General features: G+C 40.1%; 1 protein-coding gene across 4 annotated transcripts in view; it reads left to right on the forward strand.

Moving 5' to 3' along the window:
- Dip2c (disco interacting protein 2 homolog C) overlaps positions 1-27,534 on the forward strand; it is a 368,984-nt gene that overhangs the window by 309,994 nt on the left and 31,456 nt on the right. For all 4 annotated transcript variants that reach the window (XM_013114670.3, XM_013114671.3, XM_013114672.3 and 1 more), the window contains 7 exons: positions 2,981-3,104; positions 3,672-3,793; positions 4,896-5,007; positions 5,090-5,199; positions 9,345-9,475; positions 23,981-24,149; positions 25,208-25,378. In XM_013114670.3, the coding sequence (XP_012970124.1) occupies positions 2,981-3,104; positions 3,672-3,793; positions 4,896-5,007; positions 5,090-5,199; positions 9,345-9,475; positions 23,981-24,149; positions 25,208-25,378 (939 nt within the window). The remainder of the gene's footprint in view (positions 1-2,980; positions 3,105-3,671; positions 3,794-4,895; positions 5,008-5,089; positions 5,200-9,344; positions 9,476-23,980; positions 24,150-25,207; positions 25,379-27,534) is intronic.

The following is a 27,534-nucleotide window of genomic DNA, read 5'->3' on the forward strand; positions in this document are numbered from 1 at the left end:
TGCAATTCTCAGGCGATCCCCAGGCACTGGAACACAGGCCTCTATGCAGGGCCTGTTGTACTGGGTCCTGCTGGAACAGCTGGTCCCCTGGTCTCCCTGGCTCCTCTAGTTTCCTGGTCTCGTTGGTGGGAGACAAAACCTGGAATCTGGGGTGCTTGGCTCCCACCGGAATTGAAAGCTCTGTGCAGTTCCCAGGAGATCCCCGGGCACTGGAACACAAGCACAGATGCAGGGCCTGTTGTACCGGGTCCTGCCGGATCAGGTGCTTATCTGCATTTCTTAGAATCACGCCATTTCATACGTTTATACCTACTCCTACTCAGCATCTTTGGTGCATTCTGCTTTCTTTCTCACTAGTCTACTTTACATACCAGTTTCTGTTTCCTTATTTTAATCTTCCTGTGATGCAAAGAAAAGTATGTGAGAGTAGAAGGATCAATTTGGAGACTTGCAAGCCAAGCATCTATTCTATCTAAAACCCTGGCCAAAAGCGTCAGTAGATGTATGAAGGCTGATTTAGCTGTGACCTTGGTGGTTACACACTGCCTTTCCTTTTCCTTGTGTCAGTCATCAGAGACAACAACTTGGCCTTATAGGATTCACTGTGAATGTTTTTGCTAAATATGAGGTACTGGTGTGTGTATCTAAATGCATCATAAAATATTTTCCCGCACTCGCATCCATATGTGTGTTTATGACCTGGGACATTTGGGACAGGAATTCAGTGTTTTTCCAGACATTGCTCCCTAACAGTCCAGAGGCTCTGGGCATTTTGATCCATACAGCTGTTTACCACATGGTAGCTCCTCCTCTCAACTCTTAGTATCTCACTTTCACATATATCTTTCTTTTGGGTGTTTCAGTACCCAGTCTTGAAGTTCACTGTGTTTTCTTATGAGTCGCACAAGCTCCAACATCCTTCTTTCAAGCTACTTGCTTTAATATGATGCACTTAGACCAAGATTGTTCATGATCACTTTTCACTTTCAGCGGGAATTCCCTAGTCTACCTCATCTCATAAACTGCTTATCAGAATTGTCTGTTGCTTTAAAAGGTCTATTTTAAAGTAGCTGTAGACAGTGATCTTTGCACCTGTGATTGATGCTAATGACCTATACATTGTATCAAGAATTTTTTAAGTTAGTTGAATGTAATTTATGGAAGAGGGTTTGCCTGCCCCTCCTCCTCCTCCACACACACTTATTTGTTTTGAGACAGGTTATTATGAATAGTACAGGATGATCTCAAAGTTTCTAAGTAGCCTTCCTTGAGGAGTCAACAAAGTCTGACATACCAGGACCAAGCCCCTCCACCACCTGTATCAAGGCTGAGCAAGGTATCCTACCATAAGGAATGGGCTCCAAAAAACAAGTTCATGCCCCTTGGAATAGGCCCTGGTACCACTGCCAGCCCTGTCTCAAACAAATTAAGTCATATAACTGTCACCTACATTCAGAGGGTCTAGTTCTGTCCCATGCAGGCCCCCGGCTGTCAGTCCATAGTCCATGAGCTCCCACTAGTTTCTGTGGTCTTCCCCATCACAGTCTTGATCCCCTCCATATTCTTCATATGATCCCTCTTTCTTCTCTTCAACTAAAACTCCAGTAGCTCAGAGCCTAGTGCTTGGCTTGTGGGTCACTGAATCTGCTTCTATCAGTTACTGGTGTATGTTTTATGATGACAATTAGGGTAGTCTCTAATCTGATTAAAAGGGAAAGCCTGGTCAGACACCCTTTCCATTATTACTAGGAGTCTTAGCTGGGGTATTCCAATGAGAGGATGGGGGAAAGAAAGGAGGGAGAGGGGGCAGGAAAAGGGGAGGGGGAGCGAGGGTTGGTGTGTAAGATGAGAAATAATTTTTTAAATAAAAACAGAATAAAGTTGCTAAATAGCCTAGGCTGACCTCTAACTCTCGATTGTCTTGTCTTTGCTTCCCAAGTTCTAGGACTGCAGGCATATACTTACATACCCAGCTGTAATGCAGTTTATTCATTCTTTTCTTTACAATGTAAATAATGAATGGCATACTTTTGGTATTTCTTAGTTTCTATCCTGCACTACTTTTTCTGGTATGTTGTTGCTTGTAATTTACTCTTTGGCTCCTTGCTCTTTGTTCTTTTGGGGGGCCTGCCACCCAGCTCCCAAATAAGTTACACACACACACACACACACACACACACACACACACACACACACACACACACACGGAGGCTTACTTTTTCTTATAAATGCCCAGCCTTAGCTTGGCTTATTTCTAGCCAGCTTTTCTTAAATTATCCCGACTATCTTTTGCCTCTGGGCTTTTTCCTTTTCTTACTTCTATATATCTTACTTTCACTCTTATTCTGTGACTGGCTGGGTGGCTAGGTGGCTGTCCCCTGACTTCCTCCTCTCATTGTTCTATCTTCCTACTCCTTCTTCCTTTCTCCTTACTCCTCCTATCCTCTTTGCCTGCCAGCCCCACCTATCCTTTCTCATAACTTGTTATTGGCCATTCAGTGCTTTGTTAGACCATCAGGTGTTTTAGACAGGCAAAGAATCACAGCTTCACAAAGTTAAACAAATGCAGCATAAACAAAAGCAATGCATCTTTACATCATTAAACAAATGTTTCACAGCATAAACAAATGTAACACACCTTAAAATAATATTCTATAACACTGGTAAGCCTCTTTCAAGGTATTTTTAGCCTCAAGATGTTTTCTTTTTGTTTTTACATATTTAAAAATTCTACATGAAAATGTACTTAAACTGCCTTGAGAGCTATTGACGGTTGGCTTTTGAGGAGGGAGAGTTAATTTTCTTTTGATATAGTAGGAGAAAATGATGAAAACATTCTAAATATGACCATTACAATTATGGTTTAAAATTATGACTACATCTAAACCCATTGACCTAAGAGTTTTGTTTAAATGAATTATATGATGCATGATATACTATGGTGAAGATCTCCCTAACCACCTCTTCTTATGATGCTCAGGGAACAATTGCAAACTCCTTGACATGTGTTCAGCTTCACAAGCGTGCAGAGAAGATAGCAGTGATGTTGATGGAAAGGGGCCACCTGCAGGATGGAGACCATGTGGCATTAGTCTACCCTCCAGGTAAAGCAGTAGGATCAGATATGATCCCTGAGAGGTAACAATGACAGCAATGGGAGGAGGTACTTTGTTGCCCCCAACTGTACTTGCAGAGTTGCTGGGTGACTACCTAGTATGTTCTCTGTATCTGTTTAGATTCTCACCAGGCTCATTTGCCTCTAGTTGTTCTCACTCATGGGGCCTAAGCGACGTGTTAACACTGCTTAGAGACTTAAAGCAATACCTACCCAAGTTTTATATCTACATTTGATTACGTTACTAAGGTAGTTCATGTTATTGGTAGTTGTAAAGTTTTCAGCTCCTAGACATAATCATACCATTGAATAGTTACCCAGAGAAATGACATATAAATGAAACATCTAAGCTGTCTTAGCATGTTGTGTCTTTAAGAACAAGCCATTAGAAAGTAATTACTGAGACTTACCAAAAGGTACAGAAAAAGAGTTCTTTAAAGGCCTGTATCCATAACTGTCTGACTTTTTCCAGACTAGAACTTTCACTAAGAAAGAGCAGTGATGGTGATTAAGCAATGTGACTGGCTTCATGTGTTTCTGCTTTCCTCTTGTGTAGGAATAGACCTGATTTCTGCATTTTATGGTTGCCTGTATGCAGGCTGTGTGCCAATCACTGTGCGACCTCCACATCCACAGAACATTGCAACAACATTGCCTACAGTCAAGATGATCGTAGAGGTAACCAAGGCCTGAGTAGGAGGCTACGGGCCTTTCACCTGCCTGTGCTCATGGGCACACTATGAGTTGCAGACCTGTAGTCTCCTGGGGCAGTTGCTATCTGTACATGTGGATTTGCAATGAAAGTAATAGAATTAGAGATAGTCTGTCTCCAGGGAATTTATCATCTAGCTTTGGGAATAAGATCCAAGCTGAATAACATGGAAGCTTTGACCAGCTGGAGCAGCTGTTGCAATGCATTGACACTGAAAGTGCCTCATATTGGCTCCATAGAGAAGACTATATCACCAAACACACAGAAGCAATCTGAATGAAAAAACAATGTGTTTTCTTCAAGTTCCCTACTTCTGAATCCAGAAGGTTGACTTCTTTGTTTTTAGAGTGTATATGTATGCTTTGTTTTTATGTATAAGGAAGTTAAAAAGACTAGTGTATGTGTTTCTCTTATGGGAAGCAGAATCATAAGAAGCAAAGAACAGCCTTGGCCCCCTGGTGAATGTTCTTGTTAGCTTTGTGGGAACACTACCAAGAAAGACCCTCCTGCTGGAAAATATCTGCAATGTATTTGCATATGTAACTTTTGTGGAAATAGCACTTGTTGAGAGAGAAGCCTCTGATGGTTTCTTCAGTGTGAGAGTAATGCGAGGATACTTCTTAACCCTGGGAATTCAGGAACCTAGCCTCCAACATTTTTCTGGATATGTACGTTACCAGTGCTCCTGGCTTTGCCATACCCCAGCTAGCTCTGGAGAATGAGTTTGGAAGTTCTGGCAGGAGAGAGACCCTAGAAAGAGAATGGCCTTCTACTACTGGAAAAGGTCATCCTCTTCAACCAAGAATGAAACTTCAGCAGTGAGGCTCATGGAGCAATGGGGGAGAAAGAAGATACCCACCAAGCAGCCAGAGTAGCTGGATCAACACTGTCAGACCATGGGTGACATTTGCAGCCAGATCAACTCCACTTCTTCAGCTAGCTCTTAGGGACTGAAGCTGTGTACTTTTAATCTGTGTAGAATCCTAGGCACATAAGTGGTGAGCACTTCCCATGTGTGTCCATTCCTGGTGTACATTCATTCCTTCCCTTCTTGTCTCTGGTCCTCAGGTGAGTCGCTCTGCTTGTCTCATGACAACACAACTGATTTGTAAACTGCTACGGTCCAGGGAGGCGGCAGCAGCTGTAGATGTCAGGACATGGCCCCTCATACTGGACACAGGTCAGCACTTGGTTCACATGCATTTGTTTGTTATGATCTTTGCTATACGCAAGTAGACTGATAGCTTTGTTTTCTTCTACAGATGATTTGCCAAAGAAGCGGCCTGCTCAGATCTACAAACCTTCCAACCCAGACACTCTGGCTTACCTTGACTTTAGTGTGTCCACGACTGGGATGCTAGCTGGTGTAAAGGTGAGAAGAGAGGTCTGCCCAATGTGTAGACCAGTGGTGGACAACAGACAAGCCATGCACTGATTGTTCACTAGTGTTGTTATATGTGATTGTGTTCCCATAATGCAAAGAGAGAGGTGTGATATGATTTTCATATAAGCTATGACATATGTGACCTTTAAATACCCAATAGTTACTTTCCAAATAATCTGGAGAAAACTGGGGACATGACTTACTCATACAGCCCTAACTTAGCATGTCCATTGCCCTTGATTCAATCTTTAGTACTGAAGAAAAAAACTAAAAACTTTTTCATATTGTCACAGCTTACTGCATACTGTAATACTGCATACAATCTTCTTTCTTTCTGGTTCTCTACTTTTACCCTGCATTCTCTTTCTTATTAAACTTGAGCATAATAATAACCTATAAGATTGCCACTTGGTGAAGCTACAGTTTGAGCCTTTTCACTGTCAAAGAGTCGAACTACTGATGTCACCTAGCATCAGGATCCTCACAGTTCAGATGTCAGGGTCTTGTACCTCAGGGTGTAAAGTCTCAGGAAGCCTTTTCTTCTGAGTCATATTGGGACAATTTCTTTTCTTTCTTTCCTTCCTTCTTTCTTTCTTTCTTTCTTTTTTTCTCTTCCTTTTATTTTAATATAAGTTAGAAACAAGCTTATTCCACATTTCAATCCCAGCTCCCTCTCCTCCCCTCCTCCCCCACCCTCCCCACCAGGCACCCCAGTCCCCCACCCAGTCTCCACTCTGATCCCCAGTGAGGGTGAGACCCTCCATGGTGGATCTCCAGAGTCTGTCATTTCATCCAGGGCAGGACCTAGGCCCTCACACAAGAGTCCAGGCTGAGAGAGCATCCCTCATTATGGGATGGGGACTCAAAGTTTATTTGTACACCAGGGATAAATACTACCCAAGGCCCCATAGATTACCTAGGCCTCCTCACTGACACCCATATTCAGGGGGTATGGGTCAGTCCCATGCTGTCCACCCAGCCATCAATCTGGGGTCCAAGAGCTCCCCTGTGTTCAGGTCAGCTGTTTCTGTGGGTTAAACCAGCCCAGTCTTAACTTCTTTGCTCATCAGTTCATTGGGACAGTTTCAACTGGTTACCTGTTACTTAGTTCTCAAACTTGATGTCTTCAGTGGAATAGAAAAAGCACACCAAATTATCTAAGAATATTAAATAATTGAAAAAAAAACTTCCTAAAAGAAATATTCCCAAAGAAAGATGAGTTAATTACTGTTATCCTTAAGTGAGCTTTGAATTTCCTCCTGTCAAAGAAATAGAAACCCATCCTTCCAATTACTCTCATCGAGCATGGGAGTTGGAACTATAATATTAAATCATAATTTAATAAAGATATATCTACATGAAACAGATAGTGATATGTGTATTACTTCCTGGTGACTCAAATTTAATTTATGCATCATAGAAAAACTGAGAAATGGGTAAATAGACTTTGTTTCAAACTCCTAAAATCTTTTTTCATTTTTTGATTATCTGTTAGCTGGATGTGTGAAAAGAAGTATATTATGCTATCAGTTAATGAAACCCCATATGTTTTAGGGCTGAAATGCACAGGAGAATAGGGGAAGTTGTCTGGCATATTGTCTGCTCTAATGTCTGCCTCTTTGGTCCCGTAGGGTTGCAGAGACACCATTTTTCTTTGTAAGAAATTCTTACTTAATTTTAGCTTTTAGACAAAAGCATTCAGTTGCATACCTTGAAATTCAGAAGAATCTGTGGGTGTTTTCTCTGTAATTGCTGATATGGAATGTCAGGGTTCATATAAAACAGAAGGATACATGAAGGTTCTATAGTTAAGTCTTACATTTTACCCATTTAATTGTGTTGCTTTGAACTTTGAATGGTCTGTGCACTCTTAGTTGTATACCTCCAGGGAAAAGATACTAACTTAACATCAGGCAAAGCAAAATGGCACTGAAAGACAAATCTGCCTAGGACATGGCATGTATTTTATCACAGTACAACCAAAATAAGTAGTACATAGGTTTGAGTCTGTCTTAAATCTGATGTACATGCATTCAGGGATATGCTTTTGGTGCTTCTCAAAGCCTTTTGTTGCTTGGCATCTGGCAAAAGATACTTCTTTATTCAAGTCTGAGGTTATCTAGCAAAACTCAGGAATTCACAATCCATACCAGAACATACCCCCAATTCAGGGCTCAGATTGGAATGTGCTTAGAAGAAGAGGGATTTTGTGGGTTTTTGTTTCGTTTTGTTTGTTTTTCCCCCCCTTTGTGTTGTTTTTTATTAACCTGTTTGTCCTCTTGTCGGTGTTTTCAAACTACTCTCAAAACCATCATGTTTAGAAAAGTGCTGATTGACCTTGTAGTTATCCACCCCCCACCCCCCACCCCCACCCCCACCCCCCCAACCCCCAACCCCGTGTCTGAACTTTCCACTGCATGATGAACTCTTAAGAGCAGGCCTATACTTGTTTGTTTGTTTGTTTTTTTCATAGGGAGAATCTCTGTACCTGAAGCTGGTTTAGTTAGAATTCACTGTGTAGCCCAGACTGCCTTCAAACTTGCAGCAGTCTCCTTGCCTAGGATTCCCAAGAGCTGAATAACAGTGTACCACACCTGATTCCTGTTTTCTTTGTTGTTTTATCCCTTCCCAGTGCATCTGGGCAGTAAAGGTTGCTTCGACTACTTCCTTTGAGTACCTGGTAGGAGAATTTACTAACTGTGATTCAAAGAGGGACAGGATCTTAGCAGAACATGTTATAACTATAGCTTTGTTTCTCCATTAAGCAAAAACTATGGATCTGTATGTGTATGTACATACACTTACATATACACATACATACATACATACATACATACATACATACATACATATTTTGCATTCTAGAGTAACTCCATTACTGGGGTGAATTCAGCAAATAGATCATAATACAGCCTTTCCCTGAGCAGAATTTCTGACAATGAACTGACATTTGACAATGAAAGGACTCCCCACCTTCTTTCTTTTATCTCGTTGGCTGAATGAATGAAGTATTGAGTGAGTGGATTGGATTTCCTTGCTTGTGTTCTTTCCTACAAGATCAGTTTATAAATTAGCACTGCAGTGACAAGCTGCTTCACATTTAACTTGTGACATATTTTAAGCCATCATATCGGATACAGCTTTCTATGCTTCCTTGACTGCTCAGAAGTTGGCTTAGTTGTCAAGTTCTCACAAAAACAATGATATTGTTAAATATAATCTGTGGTGTTTCAGAATCTGTTACCTTGTTTATATACAGAATCTATTCTGAGGGGAAGAGAGGAAAGGATTACAAGGAAAGATCTTCACTGTCTTCCATGCTACACAGAGACAGGGTTTGACTGCCATTTCATTGTGGAATGGTCATATATAGGAAGGACCTGATGGTCAACTAAAAGGTTAAGGCTTTACTTCTGAAACTCACTTATGTGGTTTTCAGCACATTCTTTCACTTCTGAGCCACTATTATCTAAACATAAACATGAGATTCCATGCTTATGAATTATGGGCACATGTGTATCGTGAACATGTGCTGTAAGGATCCCTGAACCACAGAAAATAATAAGGCCCAGTCTCTACTACAGAGGTGTGCATGGAGCCTCATACCTTCATCCACCTATAGGCAGTTAAATAGACTTCAAGAATCCCTGTTTGTTTATCTGCTTTTCAGATTCAAAGCATTCTTGTTTCCATTGCTGGAGTTACAAGGAGAGTCAACAAGTTTTGAGTGTGGTTTATTTGTTCAAAATGAAAGCCTTCTAAGTGTAGTGACTCCTGAATGTAATCCACACAGCTCAGAAGGTTGAGGTAGAAAGATTGCCACAAATTAAAAGCCAGTGTAGGCTTTGTAGTGGGTTCCAGGCCACCTTGGGTAACATGTGTGAGACCATGTCTGCTACCTTCTACTTACCCACAAAGAAGGAAAGTAGGAAGACTAATGAGAACATCAGCATCCACTCTTCCAGAACAATGTGACCCAAGCTCACTATGGCTGTCTCTGTCTCTAAAAGTATCTTAGGGGCATTTAATGTGAATTACCATGAATGTAACACAGGTATGTTGTCCCAGAGCTGTCACTGGAAGCTGGGTATGCAGTCACTTATTTTTTTTTTTACTTCCTTTCTGTCTTTCAGATGTCTCATGCAGCCACCAGTGCCTTTTGCCGTTCTATTAAGCTGCAGTGTGAGCTTTACCCTTCTAGAGAAGTGGCCATCTGCTTGGACCCTTACTGTGGGCTTGGGTTTGTCCTCTGGTGTCTCTGCAGGTGAGATTCTTCCTTAACATCCTTAAATAGATTCTTTTTGTTTTTCAAAGAAAAGAAACCTTATACCTTCCTCTCTGGATATGTGACTGTGGAGCTGAGTATAAAAACCCTGACCCTGTGTCTCTGAGGACTAGAGTGTAGTTACTGTGGCACTTTTACTTCCTATAGTAGTTGGATGGCGTTTTAAGGAAGCAGTCATTGGGTAAACTGCATTTACTAAGGTGTAGGGCTGTGTCTGCTGCAGACTAAGTTTTTCTTACCATCAAAAGACTATCAGATTTGACTCTGAAGCTCTTAATCCTGGAGCCATGCCTTCTGGGAGTTACCAAAATTCTCACCACCTCTGATCTTTTCCCTAATTTTACAAAGTGGTAGTTTTGGGCTATGGGGGTGTGCAGAAGTGAGGCTATGAAGCCTTATCTCATCTCTCTGGTCATTGCTACCAGCTTGTTGTTGGCTCTTAGAAAATGCTCAGCAAATATAGAATGAATGAATGAGTGATAGAATACACAAATCGCTGGCTCTATTTTTCTGAATATACATATATCTTTTCTGTAGACATTTTTTAGAAACACAAAATAAATATAAAGGTAAGTGTGATGTCACACTCTTGTAAGTCCAGCACTTAGGAGGTAAAGAAAGGAGAATTGGGAGTTCATCTCCAGCCTTAGCTACATTCCAAGAGGAGGATCAGGAGCTCAGGTCAGCTTGAGCATCTTAGCATTTTGAAACCTGCCTAGAGACATGAGAGCCTTTCTCAGAAAACAAAACTGAAGAATGTAGCTGTTAATATTACTACTTAGCCAGTGGTGGTCCCAGTAAGTATCCAGGATTATCAAGTTGGCATATAGTCTTCCAAGGTGTATTTTCTAATGTAGCATACTTTCTAACTAGCATTTTCTAGTACATCTAAGTGTATAAATATTCTAAAGTAGGTACCAGTGTTCCTAGGCCAGGTTTCATGACTATTAAGTTTCTCAGTTTTTTCTGTCTTGTATTTTTCTATGGGTGAGTTTTTGTTGTTTTTGTTTGCTGTGTATTATTTGTTTTCTGTTATTTTTGTGTTATTGTGTGTTATTTGTATTTTAATACAAATACAACATTTTATTCATGATAGTTTATGCTTATAAATGTCATAAATATACATTAATACTGTTGTATAATTGAGGTAGTATTATGTATAATTTTTCATTATTTCTCATGATAGTTCTTGTGAATTTGAACATTCATGAATAATTATCTTTAGTGTATTCATAGTATTTAATATTAATTTAGTATTTAATTATTCTGCTGATGCGTAGATGTGTATGTTTCAAAAGCATATTGTATTTAGACAATTCAGCTTTTTGAGAAAACAGATAGAATTGAAACAATGACATGCTTGGTAGTTTTCTGTGTGCCTCAATACAGATGGAATTGCATTGAATTGTTTCAGCCCTTTTGAGAGAGCTCAGAATATCCCATTCTATCAGCTGGGTCCATGTACCTGAAGCCATCCATGCCAGAGGAGGGGAAAGATAAGAGTTTGTTCTGAACATTACCTCTCTAAGAGAAATATATTCATTTAGCTAGCAAAGGACTCATCAACATATAATCAGTAATGGAAGACTTTTTGTTTCTGCAGGCCTACCAGGCCTCATCCCCACAACATGCTCAGAGAAGGGGCTTGTTTCAAGAGAATATCTTCTGGACTTGAATGATCTAAAAGTGGTTGTCTGTGCTGTTGAGCTAGCAAGAAACCTTTATTAACATATGTTCTTTCAAATTCACTCACAAGGTTCAAAGCTAAAGTATTCTGGGCTAGGGGATGGCTCAGTTGGTAAAATATTATAGAAGTCATGAATTTGATCCCAAGAACCCAAATAAAATAGCTAGTTTTGGTGGTACACACTATTAATCCTAGAACTAAGGACTAGGGAGGTAGTAACAGATGGATCTTTGGGGTTTATTGGTCAGCCACCCTGATCTCCTTGGCAAGTTCTAGCTAATGTGAGAGCTTGTCTCAAAAAACAAAAACAACCTCAAGGTTATCCTCTTATTTCCGTACACAGATACACACACAAAAAGCTACAATGTTTTGCTCATTGCCTCTGATCTGAAACAATATAGGCAACTGTGTAAATATAAGGACTTGCTTTTTAAAAAAAAATCATGTGGGGTCTTCAATGCCCAATCACTAATAAGAGTTATAAAGAATGTTAAGTTTTCATTACTCATGCAAACCAGCATGTAGGACTAGGGACTATCCAAAGAGGAACTTCTGTGCAAAAACTTTTAAAGTGATGTGTAAGTACGCAGGCAGCACAGGAAGCATGTCAGAATGAGGTATCAGAAAGTTATGAAAGCTCAGGATGGGGGAGGAGAACATCCACTTGCGGAGGTGACTGGTGCCAGCTTTGAGAGTGAAATGACAGGAGGAAGTATAGGGGGCTGAGCGCAGTGGAGGAGATAGCTTCTTGCAAGGGGATTAAAACTAAACATAAATGTTTAAAATGATGAAGCTGTATTCTGGCTATAGGTACAGATAGCACAGTTTACACTGGTATTGCATTCAGTTTTGTGTGTTAGTGTGAATTTGTGTTTTCCAACATGCATCAGTAGATTTAGCAATGTGGGTGTAGGGAGCTCTGTGGGTGCTAGTGTTTGCTCTACAAGCACAAAACCCTGAATTTGAATCTCCATCACACCTTGGCATAGGTCTGTGTGTCTGTAACCTCAGCATTAGTGGGTAGAGAGAAATGAACTCCACCACACCAACTATTCTGCCTAGGTAAAATGGTTAGCTTCCATCCAGTTCAGTAAGAGAGCCTTTCTCAAAGCAGTAATACAGAGAGGTAGAGGAAGACATGTAATACTTTGCTCTAAATTTGGCATGAGTGTGCACATACACACACCTGCACATTTCCATCCATGACCACATGTTGACATACATGTGCACACATGCGTGCATGCATACACACACATATCATTGTCCCTGTTTATAAGTGAATATATCTTATTCATTCCTAAGCTCAGTCTTTGAAAGAACCTGGGAATAGCTATACCCCCGTAACAGTTAGCATAGCTTTTAACCCCATTTCATTTTTTTACCTCTTTTTTATTTAAATTAGAAATAAGCTTGCTTGACATGTCAACCCCAGCTTCCTCACCCTCCCTTCCTCCCCCGCCCCTCACCAACTCCCTCCAGCTCCCTACCTTATTCCCCCTCCACTCCCCAGGGTGGGTGAGGCCCTCCATGAGGACTCTTCAAAGTCTGTCATATTATCCCAGGCAGGGCCTAGGCCCTCCCCCATGTGTCCATGATGAGAGAACATCCCTTGATGTAGAATGGGCTCCCAAAGTCCATTTGTATGCCAGGAATAAATACTGATCTACTATCCAAGGCTCCATAGATTACCGAGGGCTCCTCACTGACACATGTTCAGGGGGGTCTGGATCAGTCCCATGCAGGCCTCTCAGTCACCAGTCTGGGGTCCATGAGCTCCCCCTTGTTCAGGTCAGCTGCCTCTTTAAGTTTCACCAGCCAGGTGTTGACTCCTTTGCTCATCACTCCTCCCTCTCTGCAACTGGATTCCAAGAGTTCAGTTCAGTGTTTAGCTGTGGGTGTCTGCCTCTGCTTCCCTCAGCCACTGATGAAGGCTCTAGGATGGCATAAAGGTAGTCGTCAATCTCAAAATAGGGGGAGGGTATTTAAGGTAGCCTCTCCACTATTGCTTAGATTGTCAGTTGCTGTCATCCTTGTATATAGCTGAAAATCTCCCTAGTACCAGATCTCTTCTCAAACCAATTGTGGCTCCTTCTATTATGGTATCTCTCATCCTGCTCTCCTCTATTCTTCCCCTGACTCAACCTTCCTGCTCCCCCATGTTCTCCTCTCCCCTCCTCTTTTCCCCCTCTCTTTCTCCCAGCTTCCACTCTCCTCCTCTCCCCCCATGTTCCCAATTGCCTCAGGAGATCCCATCCCATTCCCCTTACCCAGGGTACTATGCATATCTCTCTTAGGGTCCTCCCTGTTTCCCAGACTCTCTGGCACTGGGATTGCTCCATGTCTAAAATCCATATATCAGTGAGTACATACCATGTTTGTCTTTTTGTGACTAGGTTACCTCACTCAGGATGGTTTCTTCTAGTGCCATCCATTTGCCTTCGAATTTCAAGATTCCATTGTTTTTCCACTGAGTAGTACTCCATTGTGTAAATGTACCACATTTTCTCTATCCACTTTTCAGTGAAGGGACATCTAGGTTGTTTCCAGGTTCTGGCTATTACAAATAATGATACTGTGAACATAGTTGAACAGATGTCCATATTGTATGAATGTGCATCTTTTGGCTTTATACCTAAGAGTAGAATTGCTGGATCACCTTAGTACCCAAACTACACAAAGATACAACTAAGATAGGGAACTGTAGACCAATCTCCCTCATGAACATTGATGCAAAAATACTTAATAAAATACTGGCAAATTAATTCCAAGAACACATCAGAAAACTCGTCCACCATGATCAACTAGGTTTCATCCCAGGAAATGCAGGGATGGTTCAACATATGAAAATCTATCAATATAATCCACCATATAAACAATCTGAAAAAGAAAAACCACATGATCATCTGACTAGATGTGGAACAAGCCTTCAACAAAACAACACCCCTTCATGATAAAGGTCTTGGAGAGACCAGGGATAACAGGAACATACCTAAACATAATAAAGGCAATATACAGCAAACTGACAGCCAACATCAAACTAAATAGAGAGAAACTCAATGAGATTCCTCTAAAATCAGGAACAAGACAAGGTTGTCTACTCTCTCATATCTCTTCAATATTGCACTTGAAGTTCTCACTAGAGCAATAAGAAAACAAAAGGAGATCAAGGGGATACAAATTGGAAAGGAAGACATAAAACTTTCACTATTTGCTGATGATATGATAGTCTACATAAGTGACCTGAAGAATTCTACCAGGGAACTCTTACAGCTGATAAATACCTTTAGCAAAGTGGCAGGATACAAGATTAACTTAAAAAAATCAGTAGCCCTACTATAAATAGAGAATAAATGGGCTGAGAAAGAAATCAGAGAAACATCACCCTTTACAATAGCCACAAACAACATAAAATATCTTGAGTAACTCTAACCAAACAGATGAAAGACTTCTATGACAAGAACCTTGAGTCTTTAAAGAAATTAAAGAAGATATCAGAAAATGGAAAGATCTCCCATGCTCTTGGTTAGGCAGGATCAACATAGTAAAAATGTCAATCTTATCAAAAGCAATCTACAGATTCAATGCAATCCCTATCAAAATCTCAGCACAATTCTTCACAGACCTTGAAAGGACAATTGTCAACTTGATATAGAAAAACAAAAAAACCCAGGATAGCCAAAACAACCCTGCACAATAAAGGAACTTCAAGAGGCATCACCATCCCTGACTTCAAGCTCTACTATAAAGCTATAGTAATGAAAACAGCTTGGTATTGGAACAAAAACAGACAGGTAGACCTTTGGAATTAAATTGAAGACACTGATATTAACCCACACACCTATGGACACCTGATTTTTGACAAAGACGGGGGAGAAGAAGAAGAGAGGGTAGGTCATGGGGGAACAGGAAGTCTGAGTGGGTGGGGGTAGAATAGGGGGAAGAAGGAATCATAGGTTAGAAGACAGATCAGGCACCAGAGTGACCTCTAGTGATCTAAAAGGATAACATCAATTGGCAAGCTAAGCAATAGTGGAGAGAACACCTCGAATGTCTGTCTATTCCTGATAATGAACTTGATGTCTATAACCATCCTGGAGCCTTCATCCAGTGACTGATGGAAGCAGAGGCAAACACCCACAGTTAAATACTGAACAGAACCCAAGGAACCCAGCGACAGAGAGAGAGGAGTGGTGAGCAAATTGGCAAAGAATGGGCTGGCAAAACCAGCAGAGACAGCTGATGTGAACAGGGGAGAGCCCTTGGACCCCAGACCGACAGCGGGGAGGCTAGCATGGGACTGATCTGGACCCCCCGAATGTGAGTGTCAGTGAGAAGGCCTGGGCAACCTATGAGGCCCTGAGCAGTGGATCAGTGTCTATCCCTGGAATACAAACAGTCATCGTGTGCCCATAGCACAAAGAGGGATGCTCTCTCAGCCTGGACTCTTAGGGGAGTGCCTGGACCCTACCCTGAGGGAAATGATAGGCTCTAGATATCCCCTATGTGGAAGGAATTGACAATAGGGTGGGAGGCTAGGGGGGATGGGGAGTGCAGGAGGAGGGAAGGGAGAGGGAACTGGGATTGACATGTAAAACAAGCTATTTAAAATTAAAATAAAAAGTGATAATAAAAAAACAAATCAGTTGCAGAAGACTATAACATTTTAAGTCAAATAGGAAACTGTCCAACTATTGAGATTTAATTAGGTGAGCAAACTGAAAAGTTGGTGAATAAGAATTTATAAATTAGCTGCCCACAAAACAGGTATTCATTGCAAAGGGCAAAGGAGAAGTTGTACAGTGGAGAATCCTAAGGGAAGGAATCAGAGGAACTGTCTTCAGCAGCAATGGGTGAGGTCCTGCTCCACATAATGTGCTGCACAAGGGAATCAGCTTCATTCTTGCCAGAGCTGATTGACCTATCCAATCCTGTGGAAGCATCAGGCACCTACGCTGAGGAACACAAGTGCCTGTCATCTTTTCAAATTATGGTGTCTTGAGAGTAAATGAACCTAAGATTCAACTGATTTAGGCAGAAAGAACCTGAGAGGGGACAGTGTAAGTGATAGGAGTCTGAACTAGATCCTTCCCTACTTGTAATCAGGACAGCTGGTGAAGCTGAATAGGCTATGAGCTTGCTTGGAAGAAATGTATCTGTTTTCAGATTTTGACAGTCTAATTGGTTTGTGGAGGAAATTATTTTTGGTTGCTGCAAACTCTCCCACACTTCCTACCCCTCCAATATTATTTTAGGTTGATAAGACTTAAGGTTGGTAACTCGATATCAAATGAAGTCAAGGAAAAAGTTATATTGACTATATTTGATACCTGTTTATGGCTTTGTGGCTGTTTGAAAATTAAGAAAACTATAAATACAAATGGAATATATATATATATATATATAGAGAGAGAGAGAGAGAAATATTTATCCTAAAGCAATCTTCAGTCATGAACTTGACTCTATTGAAATTCATTGATAAAATGGAATTATTTTAAAATATTTTCTACATTATTCATATTGTTTGAAGTGTATCATAGACAGATGCTTGGAATGAAGCTCAGTGGAAAAGGCTTGGTCAGCATTGCAAAGCCCTCAGTTGGATCCCTTATTGTACCTACTAATATATATCAGATGCGTATATTTATGAATTAGAATGTTTAATGAAAATAATCAATTTTACCAAAATGGGTCTATTGATTGAGCATAAGTTCCACCAACTCTTAACCAGCCTTAATTGTAGAAATGGATAAAGCTGACTCTGGAAACAGTGCCAAGGACTCCTAGTAGCCAACATGCTCTTGCAATAGGATGTACAAAATGTGGGATATAATCAAAGTACAGTGGTACATATGTATTAAGATATCATATTGAAGCTAATTATGTTGCCTGCTAGCTAAAAATAAAAAGGTAGCATACCATACTTTTTTATTTTGCTTTTGCTTTTTTCTTTTTTGTTTGTTTGTTTGTTTTGTTTGTTTATTTTGCTTTGTTTTGAGCCAGAGATTCTCTGTATAACAGTCCTGGCTGTTCTGGAACTCACTCTGTAGACCAGGCAGGCCTTTGAACTCAGACATCCTCCTGCCTCTGCCTCCTGAGTGCTGGGATAAAAGGCATGCTACACCACAGCCTGGCATCATTATTCTAATTAAGGAGGTTCAGCCTAGAAGTACCCTGGCATAATGTGGCTGTGTTGTTGAGAGCCAAAGATGGTGCATTTGGCTCTCAACCTGTTTATATGTGAGTTGTCAGCTTAATAAGCTGAAGTCACTTGGCTGCTAATATGCAAATCAATTTTATAAAGAAAAATGTCTTTTCCATCATTTGAAACTTAGTTCTAACCTAGAATAGATCAAGTTCCAGAAAACCTTACAAAATACTTTATTCCATATAGGTAACCTGCTCATCAGTAGGTTGGTCTTAGCCATATGAGTATTTATACTGTAGTGACTTTGTGGTACAAGTCTGCTTTGCTATGTACATGGTTTTGTGTGTTGTTATTTGAAGTCTATCAATACCTCAGTGTATCTATCTATGGTGTGTGTGTGTTTGTGTGTGTGTGTGTGTGTGTGTGTAATGTGTGTATTTTGGCTATATGGATTTTTTATTTTTATTTCTTTGGGATGCTAAAGAGGTAACTGAATCTATGTAAAATTTTCACTAAGGTGCTTGAAATTAGTGGCTCTGAATTCACATTCTGGACCCAAGGTTTTTGTTTGCTCAAACTCAAACCAAACAAGTCATTAATCCTGATACATATTTTTGAGAAATTGAGTTGTAGGTTATTTTGTATTTAATGTTCTTTAATTTGGACTTCCTTATGCTAGCATTCTCAAAATTAAAATCAGGGAATGTGGATATAGTAGATTGCCAGAATTAAGAGAAAAATCAGTATAAACTCACATGCCTCAGCTTTTATTCCCTAAGACATTGGACTCAAATGTCATTAAGCTTGTTTGGTGGTACTGAAAAGTCCCTAGTGTGAACAATTAGCTGTTTAAATGTCAGCTTCAATAAAAAGCCTTTAAAAACATCTAATTAAGGTAGCATTGTGAATCTGGAATCATGAATGGGCTGAATATTTAGTATTTGATATTAACATAAAATAGCATGTTCATTTGCTTCCCAGGATAGAAAGACACATAGTACTTTCTGATGGGTAATTATGATTTGGGGGGATGTATAGTGTGTAGGCTTGTTAGACCTTGGGCTTTAACTGGTATATGATCCTGTGTTTGGCCTTGAGGCAGTTCTTTTAATTTCCATACAACCGAGGTAAATTTTCTATTTGTTCTGATTGCTGCTCAGTGCTACCTTGAGGCTTCTAATCGGAAGCAACACATTAGCTAGTGAGTAAGGTTCTAATTCCAAGTCACACCTAGTTGGAGTCTGTAAGTTCATCCTAGAGTGCTAGCAAGCCCAACTGGAAAATGGAGCCTCCTGGTAGCAAATGAAATCTTACGTTTTAGTAAAATCAGTCTAGCTGGGAATGCTCTACTTCCCTGAGCATCCTGGTAAAGGCTGCACATTTCTGTGGAAAAGGTTAGGATGATGTCATTATGCAAACTTCTCAAGCCAGGGAAGGAGAGGGATGGGGTGTCTATTCTAGCTGTGATGCACTCTGGAAATAATACCCAGTCTTCAAAAATTGTTCATGGGGTTGCAGTGAAGGCTCAATATTTAAGGGCACATATTGCTCTTGTGGAGGACCCAATTTTGTTTTTCAGGACCCATACCAGGCAGCTTACCACTGCCTGTAACTCCAGTCCTATGAGGATATGATGCCTCTAACCTCCCCAGGAACTGCTACACTTATGTGTACCTATGCACACATACGTTAATTAAACATAGAATATATATTTTAATGCACACAGATCTGGATGAGAAGAGGAGGCATAAGTTAATCCCTTAAATGCATTGTGAGTGCTAAGAAGACATCTGCTTTGCTGTCAGATCCGTAGTATGTTTCTTAAAAGGTTAATTGAAGGATAATATGGATAAACTTTGAAAGAAAAAAGTGATTTGTTGGAGAGTTCATCTTATGCTAACTTTTGGAACTAGTGGAAACTGAGTATAAAAAGGTTTAGTTCTGCTGGAAGCAACCTAGATGCCCCTCAATTGAAGAGTGGATAGAGAAAATGTAGTACATTTACACAATGGAGTGCTACTCAGCAGAAAAAACAATGGAATCTTGAAATTTGCAGGCAAATGGATGGCACTAGAAGAAACCATCCTGAGTGAGGTAACCCAGTCACAAAAAGACAGACGTAGTATGTACACACTGATATATGGATTTTAGACATAGAGCAAAGGATTACCAGCCTACAATCCACACCCGCAGAGAAGCTAGGAAACAAGGAGGACCCTAAGAGAGATGTACATGATCCCTGGAGAAGGGGAAAAAGACAAGATCTCCTGAGCAAATTGGGAGCTTGGGGGGGGGGGCGGGGAGAGGGAGCTAGGAGAAAGAGAAGGGGAGAAGAGGAGGGAAGGGGAGGACATGAGGGAGCAGGAAGGTTGAGCCAGGGGAAGAATAGATGAGAGCTAGCTAGATAAGAGATACCATAATAGAGGGAACATTATAGGTTTAAGGAGAAATCTGACTCTAGGGAAATGTCATCTACAAGGATGACCCCAACTAGGAATCTAAGCAATAGTGGAAAGGCTACCTCAAATGCTCTTCCCCGATAATGATATTGATGACTACCTTATATGCCATCCTAGAGCCTTCATCCAGTAGCTGATGGAAGCAGAAGTAGACACCCACAGCTAAACACTGAAATGAGCTCTGGAATCCAGTTGCAGAGAGGGAGGAGTGATGAACAAAGGGGTCAAGACGAGGCTGGTAAAACCCACAAGGGGGAGCTCTTGGACCCCAGACAGATAATTGAGAAACCAACATAGGACTAATCCAGACCCCCTAAATGTGGGTGTCAATTAGGAGGCCTGGGCAATCTATGGGGCCTCTGACAGTGGATCAGTATTTATCGCTAGTGTATGAATGGTCTTTGAGAGCCCATTTCACATAGAGGGGTACTTTCTCAGCCTAGACACATGGGAGAGGGCCTAGGCCCTCCCCCAAATGATATGACAGACTTTGAAGATCCCCCATGAAAGCCTCACCCTCCCTGGGAGCAGAAAGGGGATGGGGTAGGGGGTTAATGGAGGGAAAAGGGAGAAGGGGAGGGAGAGGGAACTGGGATTGACATGTAAAACAAGGTTGTTCCTAATTTAAATAAAAATAAATAATAATAAAAAAGAAAAAAGGTTTAATTCTGGATAGAAGAACACCTGGGTATGTATAACTTTGCTCTCAAGGATTAAGCTAACCTCAGATTTCATTGAATAGAAAATAACTTGTAACAGGTAGTTGTTTGGATAATATATAAATCTACCATATTTTATAGATATATTTGTGTAATATTGTTTGAACTCTGTCAAATAGCTTTAATGTAAAGTGATCTTTAGAGATAGATATGATTGCTCACACCTGTAGACTAATACTTGCCAGACTCTAACAGCAAGGGTGCCATAAATTCAAGGCCAGCCTAAACTACAAAGTAAAACAAAACAAAACAGAAATGATTAGGATCAAGAACTTCTTGATGGAATATCAGTAAAAAATATATCCTTATATTGGATATTAGAATTATTTTCATGATTTTACTGATTATGACATATTGACTGCAAACATTTGCACATTTCCCTAGGGAAAGCAAATCAAAATTACAGTGAAGTATCATTTCATACTACAGTAGCTGTACGGAAGCAGAAAATACCAGGTGCTGGCAAAGTATGCAGACAGACTAGGATATTATGCACTCTAGTAAGAATGCAAAATTAATACAGTCAGTATAGAACATATGTCAGCATTTCCCAGAAAGTTAATCACAGAATTACCCTATAGTTCAGCCATTGCATTTCTGAATATAGCTTAAGAGAATTAAGAAGTGTCCAAATAGATGTTGGTATAATGGTGCCCCTTACAGCTTCACTCATAGTAGCTAAAAAGTGGATCCCAGCAAAGTATCTATCAGTTGAAAATGTGTGTAGGCAGAGTTTTCCTGTCCTGGCTACCTGCTCCCAAATAACCAGCAGCTGCTTCCCAAATAACTGACTCAGAGACTAAATATAAATTTTAAATGCTTGGCCAATAGCTCAGGCTTGTTACTAACTAACTCTTACATCTAAATTAACCCATATTTCTTATCTATGCTTTGCCAAGTGTCTCGTGGCTTGCTACGTCATTTTCTACAAATCCTGCTTCCTCAGCAGTTGGCTGACTGGTGTCTCTTCTGACTCCACCATTCTTCTCTCATTCTCCTAGTTTGGTTGTCCTGCTTATAAATCCTGCCTGGCTACCAACCAATCAGCTTTTTCTAAACCAATTTAAGTGTCAAATCTTCACAGTGTACAAAATGATTATTCCACACAAATGTATAAACACTATATGATATGTACACCCAGTTAAATAGTATCCAGATGTAACATAGAAGGAAACTCAGACACACATGGCTATGTGGACAAGCTCAAAATCATTATTCTAAGTGAAATAAGCCATACTGAAGAGGACATATTTGCATAATTCCACTTAATAAAGAGCACCTGAGATTGGCAAGTCACACACAGAAATAGAGAGCAAGAGAAAAGGGAGATGTTGAAATATTATTTAGGGACCAGGCGGTGGTGGCGTACGCCTTTAATCCCAGCATCGGGAGGCAGAGGCAGGCGGGTCTCTGTGAGTTCGAGGCCGGGCTGGACCGATAGCCTCCGAAACAATACAGAGAAACCCTGTCTCGTAAAAACCAAAAAAAAAAAAAAAAAAAAAAAAACCAAAAAAAAAAAGAAAGAAGTATTATTTAGAAGGGTACAGAATTCTCTTTGAAAAAAGGGCTTGGAAATATATAGGAGTGATGTTTGCACATTCTTGTGAGTACAACAAAAGCTGCTGATATGTATACTTAGAATTGGTTAAAATGGTAAAGTTGGGGGCTGTAGAGTGATGGTTCAGTGGTTAAGCACTGATTGCTCTTCAAGAAGACCCAGGTTCAATTACTACCACTCACATAGCAGCTCACGACTATCTGTAATTCCAGTTCCAGGGGATCTGACACCTTATTTTGACCTCCACAGACACCAGGAATACACATCATGTGACATACATTTTAGGCAAACACTTATGTGTAAAATAATGAAATCATTTTTAAAGTTGATGTTATATCATTTTTTGCCTTGAAAACATTTTAAAAGTCAAGACAGAAATAATCTACTTAAGAGAGGCAGGGCATGATTGGGATAAATTTGCTCAAATTACATTATATACTCATGTGGAAATAGTTTTATGTAACCCAGTATAATAAGAATTTTAATTTTTTAAGTTTTTCTTTATTTTGTGTTTATGGGTATCTGTCTCTATACATGTTTCTGCATGACATTGTGCCTGGTACCCTTAGAATAAAATTACAGACAACAGAGGCTGGGCTGCAGTGGTGCATGCCTTTAATCCCAGCTCTCTAGAGGTGGAGACAGGAGGAACTCTGTGAGTTCGAGGCCAACTCCAGGGCATGAGTTCTAGGACGTGCTCCAAAAGCTATGCAGAGAAACCCTGCCTTGAAAACAAAAACAAAACAAAATAAAAAAATTACAGACAACAGTTGTGAACTACCACATGGATGCTAGGAATTGAATGGACCTGGACCCTTTGGAAGAGCAACCATTACTGCTAAATGCTGAACTGTTTCTCCAGCCTGAGATAAGAATTTTTAAAGACAGAAAAAGAAATCACCAGTTTATGTTAAAAAATAATGATAATTTAAAGTTTGATTTTCCTTCTTTGTATGTACCTGATCTCCTCATTCTCAAATTAGTAACTGCATTGAAAAGGCCATAAGGAAGGTCAGTGCTTGCTATATTTACATTTGACAAAAATAAATGAAACTTGGAAATGGAGAAATAAAAAATTTGCCACCAATGCCTTTTTGTCATGTTCCCTCTACAATGTTTCTCTATGTGAAGGATCCTGTTCAAAATAAGTTTGTGGAGTCATTGAGTTTCCTACGTTTTATGAGCCAGCTAGGCCTTCTTGCTTTTGGTTTTGAAATTTCAAAACTGAAATTGGCCACATTAAAGAAGAAATATCTTGTACTAGGAAGATTATACATAGAGAGAGACAGACAGACAGACAGACAGACAGACAGACAGAGACAGAGAGAGAGACAGAGAGAGGGAGATGGGGAGGGAGGGATGGATCTTTTGGTACAACATAACAATGATGTAGGTTTCATCTATGAATTTTTGTATAGCTAAAATATCTCTAAATTTCAGAATATTTGTCTTGGATCTTTTATTGTAATCTGTATTGTTAACAGAACAAGTATTGTTAATTCACAGTGATAAACACTAAGAATGGCAGTTTAAATAGATACTTTATTTTTTAAATCCATACCAATTATCTAATCAATTGATTGTGAATTAGAATATGTAATCTGTCATTTTCCTAAGTATTTTCTCAAGTATAAAGATAAAAAATAAGAATGACTGTACTTGTCCTTTTGTATGGTGGGTTGGGCATATTAGAATGCAGCTTAAAACTAGGAAGGTCAAGTGTCTGACTTTGTTTGATTGTCCTGATTTTCCTCCTATGTGGCTTTCTTAATCTATTTACATGTGACTTTTCTATATATCTTACATATAATGAAAGTTTCTTGCTGGAAGTGGTCCTGTTTATCAGGGGTGAATGTTACTTTCTCTTTTCCATCTGCCCTGGATCCCAGCCTTGAGAGCCTGCTTTGTCTTTGCAGTGTATACTCTGGGCATCAGTCCATTTTGATTCCACCCTCTGAGCTGGAGACCAACCCTGCCTTGTGGCTTCTTGCTGTGAGTCAGTACAAAGTCCGGGATACCTTCTGTTCCTATTCGGTGATGGAGCTTTGCACCAAGGGGCTGGGCTCACAAACTGAATCCCTCAAGGTGAGCAACTCTGCTAGGGCCTCATCATTCATCAGCACTGCAGGCACTCTGGTCTTGAAGAAAGGCACTCATGCACTTGCTGAAGTCAGCACAGACAGCTGAAGTGTGCAGATTGATTTTGGGGAAAATGAGGTTTTAGGTTTTACCCATGAATAGCTTCCCACTGCCACAGATAATAATAATAATAAACAGGACTATAAAGTAGTTTGTCCCAAATTCTTCTAACAATGTTGAAGAGATTATAATTTTTTCTCTGTTCCTATCTGATATTAATATTTAAGTAGAAAGTTTTAAGTTTACACAATCATCTTTAGTTTGTTGGAAGGTCTGCACTATAAAAAAAAATTCATTTTGCAACTAAGTGTTTCGGTGTTCACTTTTTTCCTTTTATTTTTTTTATTTCATTTTACATTCCAACTACAGTTCTCCCTCCCATCTCTCCACCCTTTAGTCCACCCCCAGTCCACTCCTCCTCATGGGTAAGGGCTCCCATGAGGAGTCAACATAGTCTGGCTCATTAGGTTGGGGTGGGACCCGGTAAATGGAGGCCATCATTAGGAAGTTGTCTAAGAACTTTAGTTTTGCCTTTCTGTTTAAACATATTTCCATTCCCCTATGTAGTACCTGTGGAGGTCATAAAAGAGTTTTAGTCCCTTGGAGCTGGAGTTACTGAACCATGAGAAGTGGCAGCAAGGACTCTTAGCTACTGAGTCATCTTTCTAGCCCCACTGTATGTGTATTCTATGTTAGGTCATTGGGAATGACCTAATTAGTGTTTGGGCTTCCCCAGTGACAGAGTTTGCCTTGGCCATTTCCTTTTATTCTTGCTATTGCTTCAAACATGTTTTTTAATGGCACCTTTACTATTTTGAATGTCTGTATGGTTGGTTTGGTTTTATTGCACTGACCTCTTAGAATGGCTTTTGGAACACTTTGTGTAAGGATGGCACTACATTGAAGAGCAGTATTGGATTATCATCATTTCTGTGGGATCCTGAGTAAAGGGTGTCCAGGTGACATGCTGAAGGCTTAGTTAGTGTCCCTATCCTTAATTCCAGGCACGAGGGCTGGACTTGTCCCGGGTAAGAACCTGTGTGGTTGTGGCAGAAGAGCGTCCCCGAATTGCCCTTACACAGTCTTTCTCAAAGCTCTTTAAGGACTTGGGCCTCCACCCACGGGCTGTTAGCACTTCTTTCGGCTGTAGAGTGAACCTGGCAATTTGCTTACAGGTAAGTTTCATTGAAACCAGTGAATGCTATGTCACAGGAGTGAGTCTCAATGTCAGGTGTGCACTGCAGACCTGTTGAGTGAATTTTCCTTGACAGATGCTACCTACATTAGATGCATCTCTACATACCTGTTTTCTTTTTCTGTTTTTAATTCGAGACTGCATTTATAGCCATTATTCATATCACTTACTCTGCCCTGCAATGTTTTAACTTTGGCACAATAGTAACTCTTGGCCAAAATTGAGCTGTCAGACTTTTATTTTAAAAATTAGATACAAGAAAATCATCTATGTCAGTAGTTCTTAATCTTCCTAATGCTGTGACCCTTTAATACAGTTCCTCATGTGTAGTGACCCCCAACCATAAAATTATTTCATTGCTTCTTCATAACTGTAATTTTGCTACTGTTATGAATTATAATATAAGTATCTGATATGTGACCCTTATGGAAGGGTCATCCAACCCCCAAAAGGATATTACCACAGGGTAAGAATTGCTGATCTATGTGAACTCATGTGTAGATGGGAACTTCTGGAGGGAAAATTTTATTATGATGAGCAGGTCTGGGAAGTTGCTGTTGCCATGGCAACATAAAAACAAAAAGGATGCACTTCTATGAAATATCTGGGAGGGAGGCACCTCTCTGAAGGAAGCTTATCAGCAACAGTGGCAAAGGGAACTTTGGTGGTTTTTCTTTTCTTCATTGGTCCACTTCTTGGTTCCCTTTACTATTTCTTTCCTTTTTTTGATACACTCACCTGTGAAGGGATAGAGATGCAAGATTAAGTTTACTGATAAAGAACAAATGGGAAATATGTTTGAGTGCTTCCAGTCTGTGCCCAGAACTTAACCAGTCCTGGGTGGGGTGCAGGTGTTCCCTGAGCACACAGAAAAAGCTGGACTCACAGCAGTTGGAGTAAAGCAAATGGCTGCTGGGCTCTACCTATACTTCTTTCCCTTCCTGCTCACTGTCCCTGCCACTGGTACTCCCAAAGGTGGCTGCTGCAGTCTGCTATTCAGAAAGCTCCTAATCTACTTCTTTCTTGTCCATTTTACATGCTTGTATTTAGCCACTATGTAAAGGAGCCAACACGCGCGCATGCACATGCACACATGTGCATTTGCACACACGCATGATCTCTGAGGAGAGCAAAGCAGAAAATAGCTACCAACAACTTGTAAAAAATTTTTATGTAGTTGTTCCTTGTTTCTGTCTTCCTTCCCTTCAAATTGATTGTATACTTTCTAAAAATGGAAATACTAAGTAAATTCCGTTGGAAATCCAAAGTCATCCTTCTCCTATTATTGGAAGGTCTTTTTTCTTAGATGAATTTATCTTGTTTTTTTTAATGTTCAAGTTTTCATTTTTTCCTATACCAAAATATGATAAATGTGAAGGGTGTGTGTGTGTGTGTGTGTGTGTGTGTGTGTGTGTGTACAATGGAGTATGCTTTAGCCATAAAGACTAATAAACTAATGAAATTACATCATTTGCAGGACATGGGGGATCATTGTGTTAAAATTAAACTGACCAGTTTCACAAAGACAAATTTAAGTATTTCCTTTCATATATAGAATCTGGTTTTGATTTTTTTCCTTAAAAAATGGCATTTAAATAGAATGGGTCCTATTTGGAGGGGAGAGAGAGCAGGACAGGGGAGGAGAGGGAGTAAAAGGGGTGAATGTGATCAAAGTAATTTGTATACACGTATGAAAAGGTCAATAAACCCATTATCTTGTTCATATATCTAGTAATGAAAATGTACAGTTATTAGGTATAAGGAGAGGAAATTAGTCTCAAGAAGGAGTACTTAGGTCATATTTTTTAACCAATAAGCTAAAGTTCTCCAAGGAAGGAATAAAATACAATTTTATTTAGAAGCAAAGTCAATTATTTTCCTATTACCATGTATTGGTTATCATAAATGGTTAGGCATGCTTTGCACTAGAAGTGGGAGGCACGAAAACCCACCTCTTACAGGGATGTGCAGCGATAGCACAACGGAACAGCCTCTTGATCACATGGTGCTCACAGATGAGGAGAGAGGAAGCTGAGAAGGGATTTACCCATTAGCATTAATTACTGCAACAGAAGGCAAAGCTCTGTGGCTAGTTATTTTACCAAACTGAAAATCGAAGGTACTTATTAACTCCTT

This window comes from Mesocricetus auratus, unplaced genomic scaffold (assembly GCF_017639785.1).
Source record: "Mesocricetus auratus isolate SY011 unplaced genomic scaffold, BCM_Maur_2.0 Super-Scaffold_100013, whole genome shotgun sequence".
Classification (NCBI taxonomy): Eukaryota; Metazoa; Chordata; class Mammalia; order Rodentia; family Cricetidae; genus Mesocricetus; species Mesocricetus auratus.